The sequence below is a fragment of the Orcinus orca genome, chromosome 3, assembly GCF_937001465.1.
Source record: "Orcinus orca chromosome 3, mOrcOrc1.1, whole genome shotgun sequence".
NCBI classification, from domain to species: Eukaryota; Metazoa; Chordata; class Mammalia; order Artiodactyla; family Delphinidae; genus Orcinus; species Orcinus orca.
Window position 1 is genome coordinate 122,376,469 of NC_064561.1, and position 27,454 is coordinate 122,403,922.

At 36.0% G+C, this 27,454-nt stretch overlaps 2 protein-coding genes across 7 annotated transcripts in view; one reads left to right on the forward strand and one right to left on the reverse strand.

The window, feature by feature from the left end:
* TENT2 (terminal nucleotidyltransferase 2) overlaps window positions 1-22,115 on the reverse strand; it is a 60,589-nt gene extending 38,474 nt beyond the window's left edge. The window contains exons 1-5 of one of the 6 annotated variants that reach the window (XM_004270846.3): window positions 21,779-22,103; window positions 21,484-21,552; window positions 15,869-16,042; window positions 15,568-15,657; window positions 12,530-12,767 (exon numbers count right to left, since the gene is read on the reverse strand). In XM_004270846.3, the coding sequence (XP_004270894.1) occupies window positions 12,530-12,767; window positions 15,568-15,657; window positions 15,869-16,005 (465 nt within the window). In that variant the 5' untranslated portion in view covers window positions 16,006-16,042; window positions 21,484-21,552; window positions 21,779-22,103. Of the gene's footprint in view, window positions 1-12,529; window positions 12,768-15,567; window positions 15,658-15,868; window positions 16,043-21,483 lie in introns of all 6 variants that reach the window. The other 5 variants (XM_033430098.1, XM_049707757.1, XM_012533406.3 and 2 more) reach the window with 5 other exon arrangements.
* The window catches only part of HOMER1 (homer scaffold protein 1), a 608,509-nt gene that overhangs the window by 391,846 nt on the left and 189,209 nt on the right, over window positions 1-27,454 (forward strand). The window lies entirely within an intron of this gene.

The window sequence follows — 27,454 nt, forward strand, 5'->3', positions numbered from 1 at the left end:
TCTAAAAAGGATTCTAGTCAATTCACATACAAAGTTTTTATTAAAAAAATGAGAAGAGTAACATTCCTACAGATAACGAAGCATACCAGAAAGATATGCCCACAAAACTAATGAACATTTTAATATAATATGTAGAACCAAGGCTTTTTCTCTCATGTTTTAATTTCCTAAAAAGATAACTGACTATAAAGTATACATACCAGCAAAAAATAATTGGGAATTTACATTTTTTAAATTATCAAAAGCAGTTAAAAATATGAAATACTTGGAAATATATTAAACAAAAGATATACAAAACCTGTACACTGAAAATTATAAATATTGATGAGAGAAATTAAACACCTAAATAAATGGAGAGATAGAAGGAAAAAGTTGAAGGATTTACCATACCTAACTTCTAGACTTAACCATACAACTACAGTAATCAAAACAGTATAGCCCTGGGAAAAGGAGACACAAAAAAAATAGCAAAACAGAATACTGAAATATTTATGAATGAAATGATGACACCTGGAATTTGCTTCAAACTAATAAGGGAGGGAGGTATAGACAAAATAAGATTGGTCAAATGTCAGTAATTGTTAAAGCTTGGTGTTACGAGGATTTATAATACTATATTCTATTTCTGTATATATTTGATACTTTCCATAATAAAAAGCTTTACTTTTAAGAAGCTTTTTTAAAAAGGCATCCATCTTTACAAAAAGACTTGAAAAAGGCTTCCAGTTAGAGTGGTTAATATAAAATTTTAAATGGCGCTTGAATAATTAAGTTTTATCCACTCAGAGCAAGGTATTAGTGTTAATTAGTATTAATCCACTTAGTATTTGGCCCTGTAGGCCAAATACTGCCTCTGGCCTGTTCTGTAGGGCCAGCAAACTAAAAATGATCCATACATTTTTAAAGCATTGTTTAAAAAAGAAAGAAAAGAAAAGAAAATGTGACAGGGGGCCATGTAGCTCATATACCTAAAATATTTACTAACTGGCCCTTCATAGAAAAAGTTTTGCCAACCCCATGATCTAGAGAATCCGTTAGGCAGATCAAAACTACTACAAGTCAGAGTAGGTACTCAACATTTGTTGAATAACAAAAAGAAATAAATTTCTTGGGAATTCCCTGGCGGTGCAGTGATTAAGACTTGGCGCTTTCACTGCGGTTGCCCAGGTTCAATCCCTGGTCTGGGAACTAAGATATTGCCACACAGTGTGGCCAAAAAAAAAAAAAAAAAAAAAGCAAGAAAGAAATTTCTTTACAACAATGCCCAAATGAAATGTTATTATACTTAAAAAATTTTTTCGTCTGAATGATCATGTTCATGTAGAAACATTCACATATGAAAAAATGTATGACTAGTTAGAAAATACGAAATTCCATATATTTGCTCCTCTTCTTTTTTCTACATTCATAGAACATTTCTTCTCTCTCAAGTACTACTATAATGGAGACCTAGTAGATTGTTATACAAATGAATTTTCCTCCCTATCCAGCCGCCTTATTGATTATCCTACACCAGACATATAGAGTCCAAATAAGACAAAAACTCAAAAGAAATGCACATATATGCTGAAACAAGACTTCTCTTGCTTAAATTTAGAGAAATATTTCAGAAGATGGCTCAATGGTCTTATAATTCTGGAAAAATAGAGGAATGTATGATATGAAATCTCCTTGGCTGAATATCAAGCATCAAATATTTAGATCATATATGTAATAAGCTGACTATGCATACGGCATTTCAAGACTTTGTTTTTGTTTCATTCGAAAGTAAAGTCTTCCTAATCATTAGTTTAATAAAAAAAACTATTGCAACAAAGTATCTGTAAAATACATTATTCTTAAAGTTGTTTAAATCTCTACAATACTACCAGTTTAGGCTGCCTGCCAAGATCTATTACTTTAATTTAAAATTAATTATAGAAGATATCTATTTCTCACTGTATATAAAAATTATATCTTCTCAAAATTGTATAAAAAATAAGATTTACATAATAGTTTAAAATATTTAAATTAATATTTGTTCCAAATATCAATGTTCCTTTTTCCTAAAAAATATTATAACCTGTCCTCAAACTCAGGCTCAAACCAAATTACCAATAAAGTTATCATTGTCTGAGATCAACACAAGATCAACAACAACTTAAAGACAAGTTAAGTATGGATTTAGATTCAGAAAAGTTTTTAAATGTGTCAGTAAAGAAAGCTTAAGGTATAACTTTTGCAGGGTATTCTCAGTAGATTCTCCATTTGTCCCTGTTAGCTGGGTCCCCATGTAAAAGAAAGTGAAAAAAACCTTTCAGCTGGGAGTATCAAGACCTGATCACTTACTATAATACATGAAAATTGGTAACAGGGTTTGGGCTAAATATAAGTGCTATCTAGGGCTTCCCTGGTGGCGCAGTGGTTGAGAGTCCGCCTGCCGATGCAGGGGACACGGGTTCGTGCCCCGCTCCGGGAAGATCCCACGTGCCGCGGAGCGGCTGGGCTCGTGAGCCATGGCCGCTGAGCCTGCGCGTCCGGAGCCTGTGCTCCGCAATGGGGGAGGCCACAACAGTGAGAGGCCCACGTACCGCAAAAAAAAAAAAAAAAAAAAAAAATAAGTGCTATCTACAAACAACAAACACAAATTAGCAATGAGCTTTCAAGACAGGAGAAATAAAATTAAATACCGTACAGAAAATAGGTCATTAGTTCACAAACACTTCAACAAAAACTAGCAATTCCTCAGGGTCTCTCATTGCCACAATCTTTGTTACACATGTAACTGTAGAAAAAGCTAGTACCAATTACTGAGTAAAATAAAGCTAGTTATGAAATAAAAGTTTAAATTCATTCTTGATACTGAATTCCCTTTCTCTTCAAATTAAATAAAATAGAATCAGGAAAATGTCATGCTGAAAACAACCCACTCTTTATTAATATGTTAAATTACTATGGTTTTTTTTGTGTGTGGCCACAATGTAGAGCCTTCATTGGCTTACAAGATAATAAGCCAATTAAGATAAGCTTTCATTGGCTTACCTTAATCAAGATAAATTAATCTCTTGATTAATTTATCAACTGGTACACTGATTAGGCAGTTTGAATTACTGATTTTTTTCCCTGAACCCTGACTGCTTTTAGGCACATACTATTATCTGAACTTAGCCAAGAAAGAACTGCCTAATAAAAGGAGGATGGAAAAAAAACAAACAAAACAAGCTTTCATTTGAGGATCTCTTGTGCTGAGTCCTGGTCTAGATTTTCTACATGAATTTACATCTCAGTGGCTTTAAAACATTTTTGACAGACACATACATTATAAAGATAGAGCCCCAAGAATAAATTTAACCAAGGAGGTAAAAGATCTGTACACTGAAAACTATAAAACACTGGTGAGAGAAATTAAAGACTACAAATAAATGAAAAGATATCCCATTCATGGATCCGAAGAATCAAAATTGTTGAAATGTTCACAGTACCCAAAGCTATCTACAGATTCAATGCAATGCCTATCAAAATTCCAGTGGCATTTCAAACAAAATAGAAAAAGCAATCCTAAAATTCACATGGAACCACCAATGACCCAGAATAGCTACAGCAGTTTTAAGCAAGAAGAACAAAGCTGGACGCATGACACTTTCTGATTTCAAATTCTATTACAAAGCTATAGTAATCAAAACAGTATAGTACTGGCATAAAAATGGACACACAGACCAATGAACATAATAGAGAGCCCAGGAAAAAACCCATGCACATATGGTTAACTAAAAGGTGTCAAGACTATACAATAGAAAAAGCACAGTCTTCAACAGTGTTGGGAAACCTGGATATCCCCATGCAAAAGAATGAAAATGGGCCCTTACCTTACACCATACACAAAAATCAACTCAAAATGGATTAAAGATTTAATTGTAAGACCTGAAACTGTAAAACTCATATAAGAAAACATAAGGGGAAAGCTCCATGACCTTGGTCTTGACAATGATTTTTCAGATTTGACACCAAAAGCATAGGCAACAAAAGCGAAAATCAACAAGCAGAGCTACATCAAATAAAAGTTTCTGTACAGCAAAAAAAATCAACAATATGAAAAAGCAGCATAAAGAATGGGAGAAAATATTTGCAAACCATATATCTGAGAAGGGGTTAATATCCAAAATACATAAGAAACTCATACAACTCAGTAGCAAAAATACAAATGACCCAATTTAAAAATGGACAAAGGACCTAAAGAGACATTTTTCCAAAGAAGACATACAAATGGCCAACAGGTACATGAAAAGATGTTCAGTATTACTTAGCATCAGGAAAATGAAAATCAAAACCACAATGAGGCGCTTCCCTGGTGGCGGTGTAGTTGAGAATCTGCCTGCCAATGCAAGGGACACGGGTTCGAGCCCTGGTCTCGGAAGATCCCACGTGCCGTGGCACAACTAGGCCTGTGAGCCACAACTACTGAGCCTGCACGTCTGGAGCCTGTGCTCCGCAACAACAGAGGCCACGATAGTGAGAGGCCCGCGCACCGCGATGAAGAGCGGCCCCCGCTTGCCACAACTAGAGAAAGCCCTCACACAGAAACGAAGACCCAACAAGCCAAAAATAAATTAATTAATTAATAAATTTAAAAAAAAACCACAATGAGATATCGCCTCACACTTGTTAAGATGGCTATTACCAAAAAGTCAAAAGATAAGTGTTGGTGAGGATGTGGAGAAAAGGGAACCCTTACATAGTATTCATAGGAAGTACAACCATACTGGAAAACAGCAAGGAGATTCCTCAAAAAATTAAAAATAGAACTACCATATGTTCTAGCTATCCCACTTCTGGGTATATATCTAAAGGAAAAAAGTCTCTATCTCAACAAGGAATCTGCACTCCCATGTTCATTGCAGCATTATTCACAGTAGCCAAGATATGGAGAAAACCTAAGTGTGTCCACTGATGGATGAATGGATAAAGAAAATTGTTTGTGTGTGTGTGTGTGTGTGCGTGTATACATACACAATGGAATATTATTCGGCCTTAAAAAGGAAGGAAATTCTGCTATTTGCAACATGGATGAACCTGGAAGACATTATGCTAAATGAAATAAGCTAGACACAGAAAGACAAATACTGCATGACCTCACTTACATGTGGACTCTAAAAAAGTCAAATTCACAGTAGCAGAGAGTGGAATGGCAGTTATTAGGGGCTGAGGAGTAGGATGAGGAAAATGGGGAAATACTGCTCAAAGGACACAAACTTACAGTTATAAGATGAATAACTTCTGGAGACATAATGTACAATTACAGTGAATACGTTCAGTTAATAATGTATTGTACACTTGAAATTTGCTGAGAGTAGATTTCAAGTGTTCTCATCACAAAAAAATATAACTGTGAGGTGATGAATATCACCTTAATTATCTTGATTATGGTAATCATTTCACAACATATACATACATCAAAACATCATGTATACTTTAAATATATACAATTTTTATTTGTTACTCATATCTCAGTTAAGCTGGAAAAAAACTGATAGGAGATATGGGCATATACATTTGTTCTGTTTCTAAATAAGGTGGAATATTGAAAATTTTAAAGATAGAGCCTCTGAAAAATCTGCAAGATAACTGTCCCCAAATTGTTCCTCCTAGGGTGTCAAAAGGTTCCATAAAATTTGCTCCTTTCCAAAACTGAACATTACACAAGAAATCTTGAACAATTCATTCATAATCATCTTTTTACTTTATACTCAGTACCAAGAAAACCTCAACCTATCCTCATCTCAACTCAAAATTCAAAATCAATTACTTCAATTCACTTAATACCTTCAAACTACCCAGAATTTTCAAAAATCAGTTATTATAGATGGAATTCAGGAGTTCAGATAATTGATTCCTCTACAAGCCTCTTTTTTGTTCAGGCAACCATATCTTCACCTAAAAACTAGAATGAAATAAAAGTTAAAATCCAGAAAAGTACCTCAGATTTTTTTACTGAGAAGAGTTCTGTTTGCTAATACAGCAACTTGAAAAACAGAGAAAAGACTTTAAAATGGAGGAAAAATTTAAACTCAGAACGTACTCATTTTCAAAAATTTAATTTTTTAGGTTTAATTCTCTAACTAATTAAAACTTCTACTAACAAAATATTTCCCTGGAACTTACTAAAGCAGCTGACTGATTTATTATTATTAATAGTAAATTCATTATTACCAATGTTAAGTGAGCTCTTTACACTACCCAGCAAATACTGTTTCAAACCTTCTCCACTATTCTTAAACCTCAGACATCCCATTTCATCTTCTCTACTCTCAACAGATAACCTTGCATAGTAATTCAGAGAGAAAACATGAAGAAGCCACTCAACTATGGAAACTCCGTTAACTTCTCCATACCATATGTACAAATCTACCTATCTTCCTTTTACCTACACCTATCCTCTCCTCCTATATCCTCCAGTTCCAAAAAGCTTTTCTCTTACCTAAAGCCAATCACTCCACCTATAGGCAGGACCCATGCCCTTTCCACCTTCTAAGGAATCTTTCCCATAAACATTTATATGTGCTTAAAGTTTCTTCCACCTCAAAAACAAAACAAAAAAACTCCTTTGTTCCAACTTCCCATCTTTGGCTCCTCCTCTACACAGCCAAACTTCCCAAAACAATTGTAAATAAGCTTAGTTTCTGTATCTGTTTTCCTACCCTTTCCTCAACCTATTTCAATCAGTCTTGGATCCAGGCTCACCACTCTCCCTAGACAATCATACCCATCCTCTTGGCTTCAATTATCATCTACATGCCAATGATCACCAAATGTACACTTCTGGTCAATACCTTTCCTCTTAATTCCAGATCTATATGTATTAAACTATCAACTCTAAATATCTAATTTGATGTTTCAAATGCACATTTAAGACAACATGTCCACAGAACTCATGACATCCCTGCTCACCCTTCAATTCCTATTAAATACACATACTCCTAAAGCTTGCTCCTCTTGCATTTTGTTCTGTCTCAGTGAATGGTACCACCATGCATCCAGTTATAGAAGCCAGAAATCTGGGAGTAATCTTCAATATTTTCTTCTCTACCTAAACCAGCGGTTCTCAACTAGAGGCAATTCTGCCCCCCAGGGGACATCTGGCAGTATCTATAGATATTTTTAGTTGTCATAACTGGCGATAAGTGGCATCTAGTGAATTGAAGCCAGGAATGTGGCTAAACATCCCATGATGCAGATGCTTAGATGACCTAATCTCTAATCCATCATCAAATCCTATCAATTTCACTTCCCCCAACAAAGCTTAAATCCAGTTTTTCTTCATCTTAACTACCAGCACTTCCTAATTCAAGGCACCATTACCTTTCACAACCATAAATTCCCTACATACCCACTTGTTCAACTGCTTAAAATGAAGTCAGAATAATTTTAACTCATCTCTTTCCTGCTTAAAAAACTCCTAAACCAATCAAACTCTAGCCACTTTGGCCTCCTTTCAGTTCTTTGCATACTCCATGCTCCCTTCTACAATTTTTCGGACCCTCAAATACACTGTTCCCTCTCTCTAAAGCATTCTCTCCACCCCCACTACTCTTTCACTGGTTAACTCCTACTCACCCGTCAGATCTCAGCTCAAACATTACCTCCTCTAGACCATCACTGAAATTTCAAATAAATTCTCTTACCACTCTGCAATTTTCCTTTATAGCACTTATATATAAATAAAACTGTGATTTGCATGATTATTTTTTAATGGCTCTCCCTCTCACTATACTGTATGTACATGTTAAAGAGACCATGTAAGTTTACCAAAATGTTTTGGCACAATGTTGTAGCATATAGCTGTCACTCACAAATATTTGCTGGATACTAAAAAAATACAGAATCTAATCTACTTCAGGAGTTTCAATTGTCACTTCTATTTCAGGTGACTTCAGGATTCATATCTCTGGCCCCAGCCTTGCTTCTGAAATATATATGGCCAGTTCAGCTACAACATGTTTTTCTACAATACTGATTAGCTTACAGATGATTGGTAAATAAGGGAACAGTATCAATTTAATGTATTAATTGGGTTGACTTGTATGTGGAGCTGAAATTGTGGAATTATAACCTTACAAGAAAAAAAAAAAAAGCCCTCAGCTTGGCTGCTCACAGGCAGGAGTCCTTATAGATCTAAGACAACTAAAAATAAGCATCCATATCCAGGGTTCCCACTTGACAGGCAAACCCCCAGACTCACAGCTCTCTGCTGGTGTATTTCCTTCTGAGTCTATCTTAACAGCAGACTCACTGACTCAGAGCGCCACTTTTAACTGCCTTGTCTCAGTGCCCTCCACAAGCCAGCACATCTCAACTCTGTAATGTGTATTTTTAATATCCCATGCAGCAGCATCCAACCATGCTAAGCCACCTACCTGGTCTGTCCAAGTCATTTCCTAAGGTATCAATTATTATTCTTGATAGCGTTCTGGTTACAAAACTGTTTAGGTTTTGAGTAGTGTCCTCCAGCCCTATTTTCCCATAGCCCTATATTCTTAGTGTGCAATCTGCAGAACATGAGGTCTTTCAAGAGCACAAACGTTACAGCAGATTTCCCCATAGTTCAAAAAAACTCTTGACTACTTCCTCAGTCAGCTTATACACCCAAAATCTGAGTTCCTTATCTTTGTTAACAGTCCAGAATCAAATCATTAAAGTTACTGATATCTCTCTCTCTCTCCCTCTCTCCCCTATATTCAATCATTCCACACATCTATCAATTTTCCGTATGCATGGTCTCTCACATCTTTTCCACAATCATCCACTGTAACTGAAAGCTTCAGCACCTCTCATCTGAAAGAATTTGATAATTAATAGCCTTCAAGGTAATCATCCAACTTCCAGGCTCTCCTATTCCAAACCAAACTCCACTATACTCTAAGAACTATCTTCCCAAAAATGCAAATCTAATTGGGATAGTCCTCTACTCAAAAACCTTCAATGGCATTCTACTGTGCATTCAAAGCCTCAAACTACTGCTCCACTTTTATTTCTCACTGAACCTCCCACTCATTTTACAATCCAGCAGAGATAGAGGTAAACCATACAAACTACTGAGCTCACTGCTGGCAAAGAAAGACACTCAGTAAACAGTAACTATTACTGCCACAGATTACCAGCTATTATAGTCAGTTCTAAGAACGTCATCTCCCTACTCTTGATTTTAAGCATCTTAAGTTCCTCCTGTTTATATTATTAGAGATGAGAGTCAAATCTTGGTTCTGTCACTTACTAGCTGTGACCTTGAGCAAGTTATTTAGCTTTCTGAGTCTCAGTAAAATTAGGATAATATCCATGTCATGGGGTTGTTGAAAAGACTAAATAATATAGCATATGTAGAATGCCTAGAAGAGAAGAGACATCAATAAATGTTAGTTTTCTTAAAAAGTGTTCACTTAAAGAATGGACACAGAACTAACTACTTGCCTTCTTTCTCCCACAACTAGGCAAGTACAGAGTAGCACTCAAAGAAATTGGTTTAACAACAGAATATTATCTTTATCCCTTGAGATAAGTGCTTATGCCAAAAACATAAGATTTAGGACAATCTTTTTCTGTGCTACCAAGCAAAGAAAAAGTTACTGATATGGAACCATACTTTACTAGATGATTTATACTGACTAATGTGAATCATGTTATTACATTTACTGAGACTCAGTATATCCCTGATCCATATGCAGAACTAGTAGTTATTTAGTTAGTTCTAAGAATTAACTATTACAAACATACAAATAAATAAATGCAAAAATAGAGAACTTCAATACTCATGCATAATATATTCCATAAAAAATGGGCCTACCTGCATGTATATATCAAAAACCCACACGTAGTAAAAGGTGGTTATATCGTCATTCAAAGAATTGGTCTCATGTGATTTATACCACAGGCTTTCACAATATAGTATTACATGAGTTTCTTTAAAATGAGAAAGCAAAGAAAGGACAAACAGTTGAGGGGGGGTGGGGGGGTACCAAAACATCCCAAGTTAATCACTCTGCTTTTTCCTTCCTCCCACTGGTATTGGCTAAATGCTTTTCCTACTTCACAGTAAGAAAAGAATGACAGCCTTTTTCTTAAACAGTGCTGGGACAATTGGACCAAGAGCAAAAAATTAAGTTAGATCCCCTACTTCACATCATATATAAAGATTAACTCAAAATGGATCGAAGACCTAAATCTAAGAACACTATAAAACTCTTAGAATAACATGGAGGCATTAATTTTTGTGACCCTGGATTAGGCAATGGTTTCTTAGATATGCCACCAGAAGCTCAAGCAACCAAAGAAAAACAAATTGGACTTCGTCAAAATGAAAAAAGCTTTTGCGCTTCAAAGGAGACCATCAAGAAAGTAAAAAGAGACACCACAGAATGGAAGAATATATTTGCAAATCATCTATCTGATAAAAGTCTAGTATTCAGAACATATAAACAACTCTTACAACTCAACAAGAATAACAAAAACAATTTAAAAATGGACAAAGGATCTGAATAGACAATTCTCCAAAGAAGATACACATTCCAACACACAAATGAAAAGATGATCAACATCATTAGTCATTAGGGAAATGCAAACCAAAATCAAAATGAGATACCATTTCGCACCCACTAGGTTATAACCCACCTGGTTATAATCAAGAAGACAAACAATAAAAAGTGTTGGCAAAGATGTGAAGAAACTGGAACACTCACACACTGCTGGTAGAAATGTAAAATGGTGCAGCCACTTTAGAAAATATGTTGGCAATTCCTCAAAAAGTTATACACAGAGCTACTGCATAACTCTGCAATTTCACCCCTAGGTATAGACCCAAGAGAAATGAAAACATGTCCACACAAAAACTTGTACACAGATATAGCAGAATAGTCAAAAAGTGGAAACAGCCCAAAAATCCATCAACTGAGGCATGCACAAATAAAATATGGTTTATCTATACAATGGAATATTACTCAGCTATAAAAAGGAATAAAGAACTGAGAAATGCTACGACATGGATGAATCTTGAAAACATGTTAAGTGAAAGAATCAAGACCACATATTGTATGACTCCATTTATATGAAATGTTCAAAACAGACAAATCCATACTGATAAAAAATCGATTAGTGGTTGCCAGAGGCTGGGGGAGAGGGGCAGAGATGAGAAAGGAACTGCTACTGGGTACAAGGTGTCTTTTGGGGGTGATAAAAGGTACTGGAATTAGACAGTGGTAATGGTTGCACAACCTTGTGAATATAATAAAAACCACTGAATCATGCACTTTAAAAGAGTAAATTTTACGTGGACTTACTTCCCTGGTGGCACAGTGGTTAAGAATCCTCCTGCCAATGCAGGGGACATGGGTTCAAGCCCTGGTCTGGGAAGATCCCACATGCCACGGAGCAACTAAGCCCATGTGCCACAACTACTGAAGCCTGCGCGCCTAGAGCCCGTGCTCCACAACAAGAGAAGCCACTGCAATGAGAAGTCCACACACCACAATGAAGAGTAGCCCCCACTTGCCCAACTAGAGAAAGCCCGTGTGCAGCAACGAAGACCCAACGCAGCCAAAAAAAAAAAAAGAATTTTATGATACAATTACATCTCAATTAAAGAAAAAAAGGAATGATAGGAGAATAAAAAGCAGCACAACTAAGGAATGCAGCAAGTGTTCCTTTTTAACCCAACATTTTCTGTACACTTACTATGTTCCAGACCTACGCTGGTTGCTAGGAACCCAAAATAAAGTCACTACACTCTTTTCAGGCTCCTTCTCCTTAGCCTACAAATGTCATATTTCTCCAGAGTAGTGCAGCTTTGAAAATGCAAAAACAACAAATATAAGCCACAGACAATTCAAGAGAATGCAGATATTTACATTATAAACTCTTCTAAATTACCCAGAATTTTTTTTTTAGGTTTCACTAAATATGGGGAGAGAGAAGAGATATGCTTCTAATACTGGTATTAAATAACTCATTGTTCCCCAATGCTGATAATGTCGTTTCCCAAGAATTATTATTTTAAGAGCTTCATTTCATTTATTCGAAATTTTTTTTACAAATAATGTTTTTGATAAATCTTTCCTGATCATATCCCTTTGGAAGTATTACTTTCTCACTGACTCCTGGGTTCTCTATTTTTGACATTAAAAACCTCATGATAAAAACAAATATCCCAAAAGATGCTTTTTAATACTTTACTACAATATCCATATGAAAGCTTGTTTTTCTGTAATAAGAATAGGTAACAACAGAATTCTCTAAACTAAGAAATCAAACGTTTTAGGCTCTAATCCCAGATTTTTATGAATCACAGAAAATCTGATATACTGATATGAAAGCTGCATTTCCACAGAAGAACAGCTCACAAAAATCAAAGAATCAAATTTAGACAGAAAGCTCTGAATAGTACTTTAAATAGTGCAAAAAAGGGCATGTTCTACTTAATCCAAGACATTAGATATTTCTGATACTTTCAATACACTATTTATATTAACTTCCCAAAAGATAAAACTAAAATCTACATTAAAATTACCTTATCTTTGGCCTCAGGCAGTGTGATTTCTCTAGGTTCTAAAAATGGTATTTCTCGAAAAGGCGGAACACCTCTGACTATATCTGGTACATAGTGTGTATGAAACAATGGCGGCATTGAGTATCTTCTTTCACCTGATAAAGGCACTATGTGGTTAACTATAGTTGGCTCTTGGTGAGGTGAATGGAAACGCTGTCGTTTACCATCAAGAGGAAGATTCTTTTCATCGTTTAATCTCCTGAAAACAAACAATATACCTTAGTGATTAAAGATATAATTTTCTGATGACAAATAGAAAACACTAAAAATATATAAATAGATGACAATATTGACTTTTTCAGCGAGGCCACATTAGCTCTAAATGAATCTTAAAATATTCATTTTCGGCATAAGAGATGCCTTAGAGAACGCTTTAGGAAAAATGTGTAATAATGATGCATATTTTTTAAAAAAACAAACCACATATATACATTAGGGTTGGTCTCCTGCATTTGAACTACCACAATACTTCTTATCAGCAGCAAAAAGTTGGCAGAAGACTTTCTATTTATAGAATCACTAACAATAAAAGATCCAAACTCTAACATAGGGAGGAAGAGATTAACTGAACTGAGTGCTATATATAAAAAAGGGCTCTTTGAGACCACCTATGTTCTGGTTTATCAGTAGGAAAGACCAAATTAAGAGACAGTTACTTTTTAAAAAAGCTTTATATAAAGACGTTGGACAACTAAAGAAATCTGAAAATGAACTGCATTTCAGATAACAGTATTGTACTAATGTTAAACTTCTTGGGCATGATCAATATATTTTTGGTTATACAAGAGAATATCCTCGTTCTTAGGAGGAATGCACTGATGTGTTGCGGGGTAAAGTGCAACGATGTCAACAACCTTCTTTCATGTCACTCAGAAAAAAGTAGGGATAGGGAAGGAAAAAGGCAGAATAGAACAAATCTCGCAGAACCGATCAATCTAGGAAAACCACATACAGGTGTTCATTGTACTATTCAAATTTTTCTGGAGGCTTAAAAATATTCAAAACAAAAAGGGAAAAATAATTTAAAAGTAATTATTTGTGGGAAAAGAAAGGTATTTACTTTCTTAAGTTGTTTATACCATAGGAAATTATCCAATTCCTTTTGAACTCTAAAATTTTATGAGTCATAGCCACCTGAAGGTTTTTATTTTAATACTCTTGGGATTATGTCAATTACTCTCTCCTTGACAGACCCACAAAATAACTGGTACTCCTACCCACAGGTAAAGATGCTAAAAACATAAGTGTATATTTAATTTTTTTTTTATTTTTTAATAATTTATTTATTCATTTAATTTTGGCTGTGTTGAGTCTTTGTTGCTGCGTGCGGGCTTTCTCTAATTGCGGTGAGCGGGGTCTTCATTGTGGTGCGCAGGCTTCTCATTGTGGTAGCTTCTCTTGTTGCACAGCACGGGCTCTAGGCGCGTGGGTTTCAGTAGTTGTGGCACGTGAGCTCAGTAGTTGTGGCTCACGGGCTCTAGAGCGCAGGCTCAGTAGTTGTGGTGCACAGGTTTAGTTGCTCCACAGCATGTGGGATCTTCCCCGACCAGGGCTCGAACCCATGTCCCCTACATTGGCAGGCGAATTCTTAACCACTGAGCCACGAGAGAAGCCCCTTTAACATTTTTTAAACATAAAATTTAGAGCTTTATATGCTGAATACCTTCTATTGAGAATGTCAATTTTAGTTTTAAAATTACATATGTATAATTATGAACTAGTGGAATTTATTTTCATTCATGATTCACAAATGGGCTATCAAGGCAATTTCTAAAAAATGAAAATTTGAATAAAGTCAATAATTTAAGCATCATTATATAGTTTTCCACAATGGCAGCTTTGAAGAACAATTCACAGTGCTTCTAAGTATGGGATGTAGAGCCAAACCACCTGGTTTCAAATCCCAGTTATGCTACTCCTACCTGAATAACCAGATCATTACTTCTGTGTGCTTCAGCTTTCTCCTCAAAAGAAGAGGCGTAACAGTACTTACCTCATAAAGTGTTGTGAAACTTAGTCAAACCATTATCTGCAAAGTCCTTAGAGCAATGCCTACTACACATAGTGAGTGATCAATAATTCTTAGCTACTGTTATTTGTAGTTGGACATAAAAGTTACGGAATGTTTATAGACTATAAATAGTAATATCTTGCAAATATTGCCAAATATTATTTTAATAATCACCCCTAAAGTTCTATCATAATTACCCCATGATACATCAATTTCTTTTAATCAAATTGGTTAAAATGAATTGATTCCTGACTTCTCTATAGAAAGCTTTATGTCATGTAGAAATTTTCACTATAATAACGTTTATCGTGGAAACTTACCTGTGTAAGACAAATCAAATAGTAAACTTTACTAGAAAGAAGGTGTTATAGGCTGAATTATGTCCTCTCAAAATTCATATGTTTAAGTCTTAACCCCTAGTACTTCAAAATGTGACTGTATTTGGACACAGGTCCTTTAAAGAAATAACTGAGTTAAAATGGGGTCACTAGAGTGAGCCCTAATCCAATATAACTAGTGTCCTCAGAAGAACAGATTAGGACACCAAAAACACAGACAGAGGGATGACCATCTGAGGACAGAGAAAGAAGGCAGCCATCTATAAGCTAAAGAGGGAGGCCTCAGAGGAAACCAAACCTGCCAACACCTTGATCTTGGACTTCTAGCCCCCAGAATTTTGAGAAAATTAATTTCTGTTGTTTAAGCCACCAAGTCTATTGTACTTTGTTATGGCGGCCCTAATAAACAGATACAGAAACCCATCTTATTTAGTTAAAAATCTCAATTAAAAGTAGTTATCTGAAGACAGTTATCCCTAAAATTTTTTAAATACTTTGAAGTTTTAAAATTCTGTTACAGGACTGATCTCACACAGGTCCCAGAAAACAAAATGTAGGGCATAGTGTCCATTCAACTTAATACAAGATACAGTGTTAAACAGTTCCCCAAAATGCAATTTTTTCTTTTAAAATAAGTAAGAAATACTTACTTCCTTCCTCGAAATAATGGGGAAGTTGAGGTCTGTACTGGACTGACATTTCCATATGTCAACTGCTGTAATGATACAGCTCTAGACAAGCTACCAAAGACAAAGAAAGAACAGTAGTAGTATACATTTTTTCCTTAAAAACAAAAAACTAATTTCAGAAAAACTAAACAGTTCACTGATCACAAGAAAACAAGACATGATGACATTTTCTCTAGCTCCAAATGTTTCATATAAAAAGGATTTGTGTCAAGTAGAAAATGAAACTTACAAATGACATGGGCCAAAATAACACCGTACTTACTCTGTATTCTGAAAGTTGAACTGTGCATCTATAAGCTGCTGGTGTGAATAAAGACTTGGTGACAGGGTGAAGAAGTTATTATGTTGTTGATGGTTTGGAGTGAAAGGCGGGCGACCCAAAATTGAGTTTGGGAACATGCTCTTGCTCACTAAGAGTAAACATGTATTCTTCTACCTACAATAGTTTTAAAGATAATTTATTATAGCTTAAAGACATTGAACTCTTTGATAACTAGCATCTGCTAATTAATAAACAATTAGTTACCAAGTTACGAATTTCATTTGCAAAGTTATTTTTTTAAAGTTCAAACAGATCTCTTAAGTCACACCATAAGTAACAAAAAAACTTACTAATAATAAATTTTAAATCTAGATTAACCACATTATTCAAATGATAGTAAAATCTGTGCATTTCTAATTTTGTGATGAATTTTCCCTAATAAATTTATCCTAATATCAACAAATCTTTTAGAATCAAGTTAACACCACTATACTCTGATAATAAAAAGAAACCACCCAAGTGAGACATTTAATGAAATCCTACAATTTCTTACATTTATTCCCAATCTAATTTATTCAAAGGTATAAGCTGTCATATGACAACCTGATTCCCAGGATTTAGATCGTACAGATCTGATCAAACAAGGGATGGAATTTGTATCACCTAATAACTATTTATAAAATGCTGAGATTCCCCTCAAAGTCTAAACAACTTATAAAAAGAACTTCCAATAAAAGACAGTTTGCTCCACACAAATGGGGAAAACCTAGGTACAAAGCAATCAGAATCGTTCACTACCCCAAGCAGAAGACTAGATATTTATTATTCGCAATGACTGACCCCAAGAGGCTATAGACTTACAAAGAGTAGGGTAAGAAAACAAACTGAAAACAAGTATTAAGTCTACAAAGTAAAAATAGGATCCCCAGCCTGCATTCCCAATTCAGGCAATTAGAAAACTTATCTATGGAATAATGGAACAAGAAACCATATAATACAGTAACCAAAGAACCTGTAACATAGGAACAGTCGCTCACCAAGAAAAAGTTAAGCTCACTCGCAACCTACAATGAAGCCTACTATTGAACTGCCTACTCATGCACATAAGCTTCCAATTTAGATTTCTAGTTAGAAAACAGACATCCATGGATCATCAAAAGTTACAAAAAAAAAAAAAAGGCCTAGGAATAAACAGAAACAATACCTGCAACAAATGAAAAATGAGGGAAAAAAAACCTCCATAATTAATGAAATAACATTGAATATGTAAATAAGAATGTGTTTTTTAAAAAGCAGAAAGGGCTCTTGGAAAATTAAAAGCAGAAATATCCAGCAGAAAGCTAAAAATAACATTGAGGAATGAACAAAAAGGAAAAATTGGTGAGGGCAGACAGGAGGCAGGACAGTAAGAGAAAAAAATATAATAAAACCAAACTATGTGGTCCAACATCCAATACAACAGAAGTTCCAGGAAGAACAGAGAAAACACAGAAAAGGAAATTACCAAGTAAATAAAACAAGAAAATGTCCAAGACTGAAGAACACCAAGCCTTAGATTGAAAGGACTCAATGAGTATAAAGCACAACTGAATATATATATATACATACACACACACACACACACATATAAAGGTATATTACAGTGACATTTCAGAATATCAGGTAAAAGAAGCTTATAAATATTACAGAGAAAGAAAATGTTATAAACAAAGGGATGGTATGGATAAACAACAAGGTCCTACCATATAGCACGGAGAACTATATTCAATATCCCGAGATAAACCATAATGGAAAAGAATATAAAAAAGAATGTATAATTGTATCACTTTGCTATACAGCAGAAATTAACACAACACTGTAAATCAACTACACTTCAATTAAAAAAAAAAAACACCAAGGGATGGTAATCAAAATGGCTTTGGCCCTCTCAGTAGCAACAGTGGAAACAAAACAAGGAAGTGAATGCCTTCAAGGCTCCGAAGGAAATGCTTTCAAGCTATAATTTTATACCCAGCTATACTATCAGTGCAAAAGGAAAATAAAAACATTTTTAGACATGTAAAGTATCAAAAAAAGAAAAATGAAAAGAAAATCTGGGATCTAGGAAAAGGGAGCTCTGACACAGGGCAGAGACAAATTCCCCAGGATGATGGTGAAGGGAAGCTAAACAGCTTAAGTTAGAACACATAGAGGTCTTCAAGAAGATATCCAAAGAGGAAAAAGATTAACTGGTAGATTACCTTATATATTTGACCACAGAGAGGAGTTCGGCTAACAGAGCAGAAATTATAGGAACAGAAATGCAGCAAGTTAATAATAAATTACTAAACTACAGACAAAACACACTCAAAAGGTCATATAAAAAAGGAAATATAATCAGTCACCTACTTGGTTCTTACAATAACAAGAACATTGAACATACTGATTTAAACAGAAATTGTAATATATTTATTATATATTTACTACACTGTATTTATTTACAGATTACATATGCTACATAAAATATACTATATGCTACATATATTTACATGTTTATACACACATAAATCTCACAATTTATGATGAGAGAGGGTACATAAAAGTGGTAAATCCTCATTTTCAGTAGATCAGTAGATGTCAATCCAAAAACCAAGCTGTATAAAAATTTCTACGTTGTTTTTTTTTTTTTTTAGAACAACAGAGGAAAATAACATATAAGCTGCTAAAAGAAATGGTAATTGCCTCTGGGACTAAGACAAGATGGCTGGAAAAATTAGAATAGGAGACAACAAGAGAGAAAAGAGAAAGATCTGGGAAGAGACAAATAAGTCACTCACAGAAACTTTATTCCTTTTCAATTCTGTAAGATTAAAATTTCCTAGACTGGCCAAAGAGTGAGATTCACCAGTCCAAGGTTCATAACAGATTATGGACAATAGTCTTGGGCCACCATCAGATCCCATCCCAAGTGCCTGACTCTAATTTGGACCAGAGACAAGGTGTTACCTCCAGAAAACAAGAGTTTGTCAGCTTTCTTCAGCAGGCCTTTATCCCTTGTTATAGGAAATTGATTAAAACAAAAAATCAATCCTATCAAATCTGCTAAACTGTACTCTCTGATGTTCACTGATCAGAGGAAATATCTTGAACCAAGCAGGATTCCAGAGAATTCTTTATTAAAAGTACACTCAATAATTGTAGAATGCCAGATCTAAGGCTGTCAACTAATGCCTTCTTCTCCCTTTGCCTGGGCTTACACTCCTTCTTGGCTTCCTTGACTCTGCTACTCTGACTCAACTCCCCATAAAACAATTACTATTTCAAAGAATTCATGAGAAAATGACATTAAATACAATTCATTATAATGAATTTTGCTTGATATTTAATTTTGTTGTAACACAGATACTATAGATCTGATCAAACAAAAGAAGAAATTTGTATTCAGAAAAACTAGAATTAAAACACTCTATATTCAGATTTATTTAAATCAATTCGTAGTTAAAATTCTAGACATTTTGTTTATACCTATAAATAATATGCTTGTGTTTTTCTTCAGGCTTGAGACCCAAAATGACATAATAGCCCAGACCTCACCTAATTTCTATTGCATTACATGGTCAGATTCAAACTTAAGAATAAGTCAAAAGATGTCTTGTAGCCCAGAAGTACTCCTCAAACGACCACGGCTTAAAAGCTGAGAATGATTCCATACTCAAAAGTGTACTTTAGGGCAGTTATCTAAATCAGCCTATCCCTAATTACCAGATAAGCATCAAAGGTTTTCCAGCGCCTCCAAAACTAAGTTATCTGTCGTGTTCTCCTCAGGATGAATTTTTGGCCCTCAAGTCTGGCTCTTAACCAGGCCAGCCTTCAAAGTGGGGAGGATCATTCCTAGGGAATGTAATCAATGACATTCAATGCTCTCCAACACAAGTATTCTGCATGACCATCTAGAGATAAGGAAGTAAACCAAAAGCCCATGAATTTCAATTCCTCTTTCTAATATTTCTCCTAATACATTCCAACACTAATTTTGATGAAGATAAAAATGACACCAAAATAATAACCTATTATAATAAAACAATATAAGGGATCATTTTTTAAACAGAATAGAGTTTCTGAGAATAAAATCCAGCAAAACTATTACCATACCAGATTTAAGGGGACCTCTACAAAATTTTAAATCTTTTTCTTTATATTCTGAATGAAAGCCTTCTTCACCAAGTAGACAATGATCCATAAAAAAAAATTACTCCACATTAACATTGGTAGCAGGTGTAAGAAATTTTATGATAAATAAAATCCAGATATTGGTGGTATCCTATTTTTCTTAGTTTGAAAATTATCAATTTCTCAATCTGTGCGTGACTACAAAAAAGAATAATCTAGGTAAATTTTGAACTGCTTTAAAACTGTTGCATTGGTTCTTGCCTTAAGGAGAGAATCTTAAGGATTACTTCTTGACTAAGGTTGCCCATTCGGAAGTTACACAGATTTATTTGTAAATAGTCATATATGAGACAAGGTAGTAAAGGAGTAGTTCACAAAGTAATTCCTAGTGATATAGCATTTGGTCCTATAACTTACAACCCGGAATTTCTGTCCTAAACTTGACCTCTCCTCCAAGGAATTAGAGAACACTCAAGGTTACATAATTCCTTCATCAAGATTCTCTGGAAAGTGGAATCTACCTAGTATAAAAACCAGAAATGTAGTAGCAAATCTAGTTATCTGTCCACTTTGTCCAAATGCCTTTGATCCCCTAAACTCACTTTTTTTCTCCATAATGCAACAAGTCCAACTCCTAAATCCTGCTCACCCTCTGTCAAACCACCCACAGGTTTTGATAACGACAGTCCTTTTTTAATTTTTATTGGAGTATAGTTGCTTTTACAATGTTGTGTTAGTTTCTACTGTACAGCAAAGTCAACCAGTCAACCTCTGATCAAGAATTAGATCCCATCTAAGTATTAAAAAATAATCTAGCCACATGATTCCAAATGGACATTTCTTAAATACCTATTTCACACACAGCTTGTTACACTTCCTGATCAGACAGAATTGAGACTATTCACACCAACAGAGTACTGCTACTATTATTTGGCTATTCATCAGTACATATTAAGAGCCTTCTAGCTGTTAATGCCATGTTTAAAGGCTTGTGGTAATAAAGCATACAATATGAGGGTATTTACAAAAGTAGTATGTCGCCTGTAATTCAAATACGCAGACTTAGTGTTCGGTTCTGATCTTTCCCCACAAAACCATACACCACACGTTTGTTAGGTTGCCAATGTAGCTTGAGTTTTAGTTTCATTTTCTTTTTTGTTCACCCTACTGGTATACCAATATAAATAAACGACTGCTATTTTAAACAAAGAGCTGAGAGAGGATCAAACAAGGCAGGGAACTTGGATAGTAGAGGATTTATGAGACACATAAGCCCCCCGTGTGCTGACCTAGAAAGAGAGATGAAGAACCTATCTACAAAGGCTGAACGGTGCAAAAACAAAAGGGATAGACAACAATCTGACAGTCCTAACCTGTGCGGTTTCCTGTAAAGCTAAAAACTGAGACAATTTCACAACCATTTAGTGAAAAGTCTTAAATTTTAAATTAGTAATCCTGATATTTACCTTAGTTCTTCACCACCCTTTGAAACCCCATGCAGTGTCCCAAGACAGTCTTCCTTGTTTGGTCCTAGACTGAGGACGGGGCGCGAGAAAGACAAACGAATGGGAAACGTTTAAGAGTTCCTAAGATTCTTCAGAAAGTACCGCAGCCTGGGGGCCGCCCATACGTCTGGGATATCAGAGAGATTATGCCGGAACCTCCCACGCAAAACACTACAGTTTCCGAAAAAGTTCCCGGCGCCCCGCCCCCCACCCGGGCCTACACCGTTGCTTTCCTCTCCGAAACCCCCTAACTCACAAGTGTCCTCGGGGAAGGCTAAGCAGGAGAATCTACCGGCACCGCCAGCCCAGGAGCTCCAGAGCCGGAGCAGGGACGGCCCGGCGCGCTCGGTCCTAGCTTTCTCCAGAGCCAAAGGTGGTAGTTCCCGCGCGGAATGGGTAGGCCCAGCTCCGGCTCCGGATTGCGATCTAATTCCCGGGCTCGGCGGCCGGGGAGGTACGACACAAGAAAAGGCAGGGGCAGCAAGGGTGAGGGAACTCGAGGGAGGTGGCAAGAGACGGAAGACCAAAATGTAGCCGGAAAAAAGCGGCGTAGAAACCCCTGTCGGAAACACCCGGAAGACCGACGTGACCCCGGATGGAAACGGCGAGTAGGGGGACGGAGGTCATACTTCCGGCAGCCGCCTCACTCTCTCCTGCGAGGTCTTCGCTCGAGTGCGCAAGCGCACGGCTCCTGGGGGCCCGGCTGGGAGGGCGTGGGACGTTCGGCAGCTGCGAGAGCAAGCGCGAGCGCGTAGGGGAAGGGCTGGGACTGCCTAGAGAAAGGCGGAGCGGCAGATGGAGGAGGGTGGTTGGCGGAGAGCTGCCCTGGACCCGCTCCTCAAGCTCAAATTCTGATAAACATTTTTTTTACTGATCCTTCCTGTCTCTCAGCCGGGTGACTCCTCCCCAGAGAAGATTTTCCAGGCCAAGTTTTCCCTCACTCTTCTACACTGATCAGTATTAAGCTTTGTTTTTTCCCGTTAATGAACTGAGAGCTGGTTGGGGACCCTTATTTATCTATAAAGCCCGGACTCAACTCCCTGCCTTAGTAGCTAACATTCACTAATAAAACAAATATTTAATATTTCTTCTTGAGTGAGCTTTAATAGTTGTGAAAATATAAGTTGTTGAAATTTATTCGTGTAAATCTGTTAACAATATTCCTTTATTGTCCTTTTTACTCCTGAAATTGATAACTTGTGTCTTTTTTCTTTTTTCCTGATCGACCCGGCAAGAGGCAATATTAATCTCACTGATTTCAAATCTCAAAGTCAACTTTTGGTTTCATAGATTTTCTTTATTTTTCTTTTCTCTTTCATTGATTTCTACTGTTATGTTTATTTCCTTTATTCTTTTTTTTGAAGTTTTTAAAATTAATTTTCCAGTTTCTTGGAAACAGGTCTTTGATTTGAGATGTTTCTTCCTTTGTAATATAGGCATTTAGTAGTATGAGTTTCCTTCAAAGTACTGTGTTAGCTGTATCCCACACATTTTAATATATTGTGTTTTCATTTTACTTCATTTCAAAATACTTTCTAATTTCCCTATATGGGTTTTTTTCTTTGATCCTCGGATTATTTATGTTATTTAGTCTCCAAGTATCAGACTTTCCGGATACCTTTCTGTTTTTGATTTCTAATTCAATCCCATTATCATCAAAGAACATACTTCATATAATTCGAATCATTTTAAATTTATTGAGATTTGTTCTGTGGCCCAGAATATGGTTGGTCTGTCTTGGTAAGTGTTCAGTGTACATTTAAAATAAATGTGTATTCTGTAGCTGTTGGGTGAAATGCTCCACAAATGTGAATCACGTCAAGTTGCCTGATATTACTGTTCAAATCTAAATCCTGGGGGGGGTTTAGAACATACTTACTGATTTTCTGTCTACTTATTTTATTAATTATTAAGGGAAGAGCACTGAAATCCCTCACTATAATTATGGATTTTTCTAGTTTTCCTTGCTGTTCTATCAGTTTTTGCTTTATGTGTTGTGAAGCTCTGCTGTTAGTTGCATAAACATTTAGAATTGTTCTATTATTTAGGTGAATTTATCTTTAATGAAATGAATATGAAAATTATTATGTCATTATGAAATGATTCACTTTATAAATGACCCTCTTTTTTTCCTGGTAATATTCTTTGCTCTAACTGTACTCTGTCTGATGGTAATGCAATCACTACAGCTTTCTTTTTAATAGCGTTAACATGTTTTTGTTTTTTTTTGCTGTATGCAGGCCTGTCACCGCTGTGGCCTCTCCCATTGCGGAGCAGGCTCCGGACGCACAGGCCCAGCGGCCATGGCTCATGGGCCCAGCCACTCCGTGGCATGTGGGATCTTCCCGGACTGGGGCACGAACCCGTGTCCCCTGCATTGGCAGGCGGACTCTCAACCACTGCGCCACCAGGGAAGCCCAACATGGTTTATTTTTAAGGGAAAAAGTTATTCCAGTTCTACAAAAGTCTTCCAGGAATTTGAAGGGTAAATACTTCCCAGATCATTCTATAAAGACAGCATTACTCTGGTACCCAAACTCAAGATGTTCCAAGAAAAGAAAACAATGGGCCAATAGCCTCATAAACATAGATGCAAAAATTCTTAATAAAATTCTACCTATTTTTGTTCCACAATATATAAAAAAAATATATATACATTATGACAAATGAGGGCTTATCCCAGGAATGCTAGGCTGAATTAACATTGGAAAATCAAACAACATAATTCACCATTAGCTAAGACTAAGAAAGAAAAATTGTATGATCATTTCAATAGGTGCAACAAAAGCATTGGAAAAATCCAATACCCATTCCTAGGAATATAAGAGAAAACACACAACTTGATAGAAAACGTCAATAAAAAACAGCACACTTAATGGGAAAGAACTGAATATTTTCTTCCTAAGATCAGGAATAAGGCAAGAATTTCTGCACTCACCACCTCTTCAACATTGTACTGGGGGAGTTCTAGCCTGCACAATAAGGCAAGAAAAAGAAATAAAAGGCATCCAAATTGGAAAGGAAGAAGTAAAACTGGCTTTATTTACAGGTGACATGATATATGGTCAAAATTCTATAGAACCTAAAAAAAGCTACTAGAACTCAAATGAGATCATCAAGACTACATTATACAAAAATCAATATACAAAAGTAAATTGATTTGTATTATACTAGCAACAAACAATCTGAAATTGAAATTAAAAATACCAAATGCTTAGAGATGAGTTGATAAATAAATATACATTTATTTATTTATACATATTGTACACTGAAAACTACAAAATACACTGAGAGAAATTTAAGAAGACACAGATAAACAGAAAGATATATATCATGGGTTAGAAGACTCAATACAGTAAAAGTGTCAATTTCCAAATCAAAATCCCAGCAGGCTTTCTTAAGTAATTGACAAAGGGATTCTAAAATTTATATGGAAATACAAAGGACATAGAATAACTTTAACAACTTTAAAAGAGAAGAACAAAGTTGGAAATTTTACACTACACTACCTGATTTCAATGTTTATTATAAAGCTACGTTAACCCAGATAGTATAGAACTGATATAAAGAGAGACAAACAGATCAATGAAATTGAATAGTGAGGTTTTTAAAAGTCACATATATCTCTATGGCCAAATGATCTTCAACAAAGACAATTCAATGGGGAAAAGAAAGACTTTTCAGCTAATAATGCTGGAATATTTGGATATCCATATGTAAAAATCAATCAATCTATCTATCTCATACTGTATGTGAAAACACAAAACAGATCATATATCTAGCTGTAAAACTTTAAACTTCTGGAAGAAAACAAGAAAAAATTATTTGCAACCTTAGGCTAGGCAAAGATTTCTTAGGTATGGTATTAAAACACTATCCTTAAAAGAAAAAAAGTGATAAACTGGACTTTATCAAAATTAAGTACTTCTTTTCAAGACACTGTTAAGAAAATGAAAAGACTAGGCAGAAACAGAAGATGCATCCAACCCCCAGCTTTGGGGCAGAGTCAGGGAAGAAGGGACTTGGGGTGTTTTGATGATGTGGTTTTTGCGATTGTTAATTTTATATTTGGTATGTGATTGGCAACATGAGCTCTTCTGTGATGTGGAGTCCTCTACAGCTTCTAGGTTTGGATGTAGCAATGTGGAATAGAATGGATACAAATAAGGACTACTATTGTATTTTGTACCTATTATATGCCATCTCATCTGGGGCATCTTGGGGATGGAGTAGTAAACAAAATTAACCCAGTCTGTTCTCTCCTGTAGTTTACAGTTCAGAGAGAATAAACTTTACAAATTTAGAAAACAAAAATCTAATTTTATTTTTTTTTAAACTGGTGCTTCTGAAAGGAATGCCCTTTATACACACACACACACACATATATATATATATATTTATTTATTTATTTATTTATTTGGTTGTGCCAGGTCTTAGTTGCAGCAGGCAGGTTCCTCAGTTGTGGGAGGCAGTCTCCTAGTTGCGACTTGTGGGCTCCTTAGTTGTGGCATGCGAACTCTTAGTTGCAGCAGGCATGTGGGATCTAGTTCCCTAAGCAGGGATTGAACCCGGGCCCTGTGCATTGATAGCACAGAGGCTTAACCACTGCACCACCAGGGAAGTCCCCAAAAATCTAATTTTAATGGTAGTAACCAAGAAAAGGAAAAGCAAATAACCGGGGGATCTAACCGATCATGAAGAGCACAATGGCTAAGTATGTGCACTACTCAGATCTCCTGTGTGCAGAGCATAGTTGACTGACAACCCCAGCTGCTGCCTCTCTGGATCTACCACCACATTTGGAACCGAGGTCATGTCCCTGTTGAACTGTGGCCAGCCAGTGACTGACCACTGCAGAGATGCTGGAGCCAACCTTCCTGCAGGACAAAGGACCCTTCTAATGGACACTTCTGACTTGGGAACTCCCCATTTGCCTAGCCAAAACGTTCTTAGAAGAGTGCTGCAGTCTTCTTCTACCCAATTCTCCTTCCTTCTCCTCCTTCAATAGATGTCAGACGTGCATTGGAACCTGAGGCTTTCCCTGCTTACCCTTGCTTCCACATTTTTATCTTCCACAGGGATATCTTTTAATAAATCTCTTGCATGTCTAATCCTGTCTTGGCATCTGCTTCTTGGAGGACTCAAACTAACACAGAAGCTTTCCCTGTGAAAGTGCCATTTAAGCCAAGACCTAAGGGAGTAGAAGTTAGATGAAAATTTGAAGGAAGAAAGAGAACAGCCCTGAGTTAGACAGGAGCTTGGCACAGTGCCTGGCACATGGTTAGTACTCAGTAAACATCGCTTGACTAAATGGAATACAAGTGCTTTATGTAGGGCAAGTAATTATTCCTCATAAACAGTTTTACAAATGGAGTTCTATTATTATCCCTATTATGACAAATGACAAAACTGAGGATAAGAACTGTAAAGTACCTTGCACAAGGTCAGGCAGCCGTTGAAAAGCACAAACTAGGATACAAACTTAGGTTTGTTTGTTTCCAAGCCTGTTATTTTTAACTGGTTAAATATCAAGTTATACTGGCTCGCCTCAGAGGATTTGAAAGTGGGCTTTGAAAAGAAAATGTGTATAATATAATCTTTTTAAATTCGTAATCCATCTAAAGACCACTGCCTCTTCTAAAAACAGGGCAAGAGACATCCTGAATGGAAAAAGATATTCCATGCAAATGGAAATCAAAAGAAAGCTGGAGTAGCAATTCTCATATCAGACAAAATAGACTTTAAAATAAAGACTATTACAAGAGACAAAGAAGGACTCTACATAATGATCAAGGGATCAATCAAAGAAAAAGATATAACAATTGTAAATATTTATGCACCCAACTTAAGAGCACCTCAATACAAAAGGTGCTGTATATGCTAACAGACATAAAAGGGGAAATCAACAGTAACTCAGTAATAGTAGGGAACT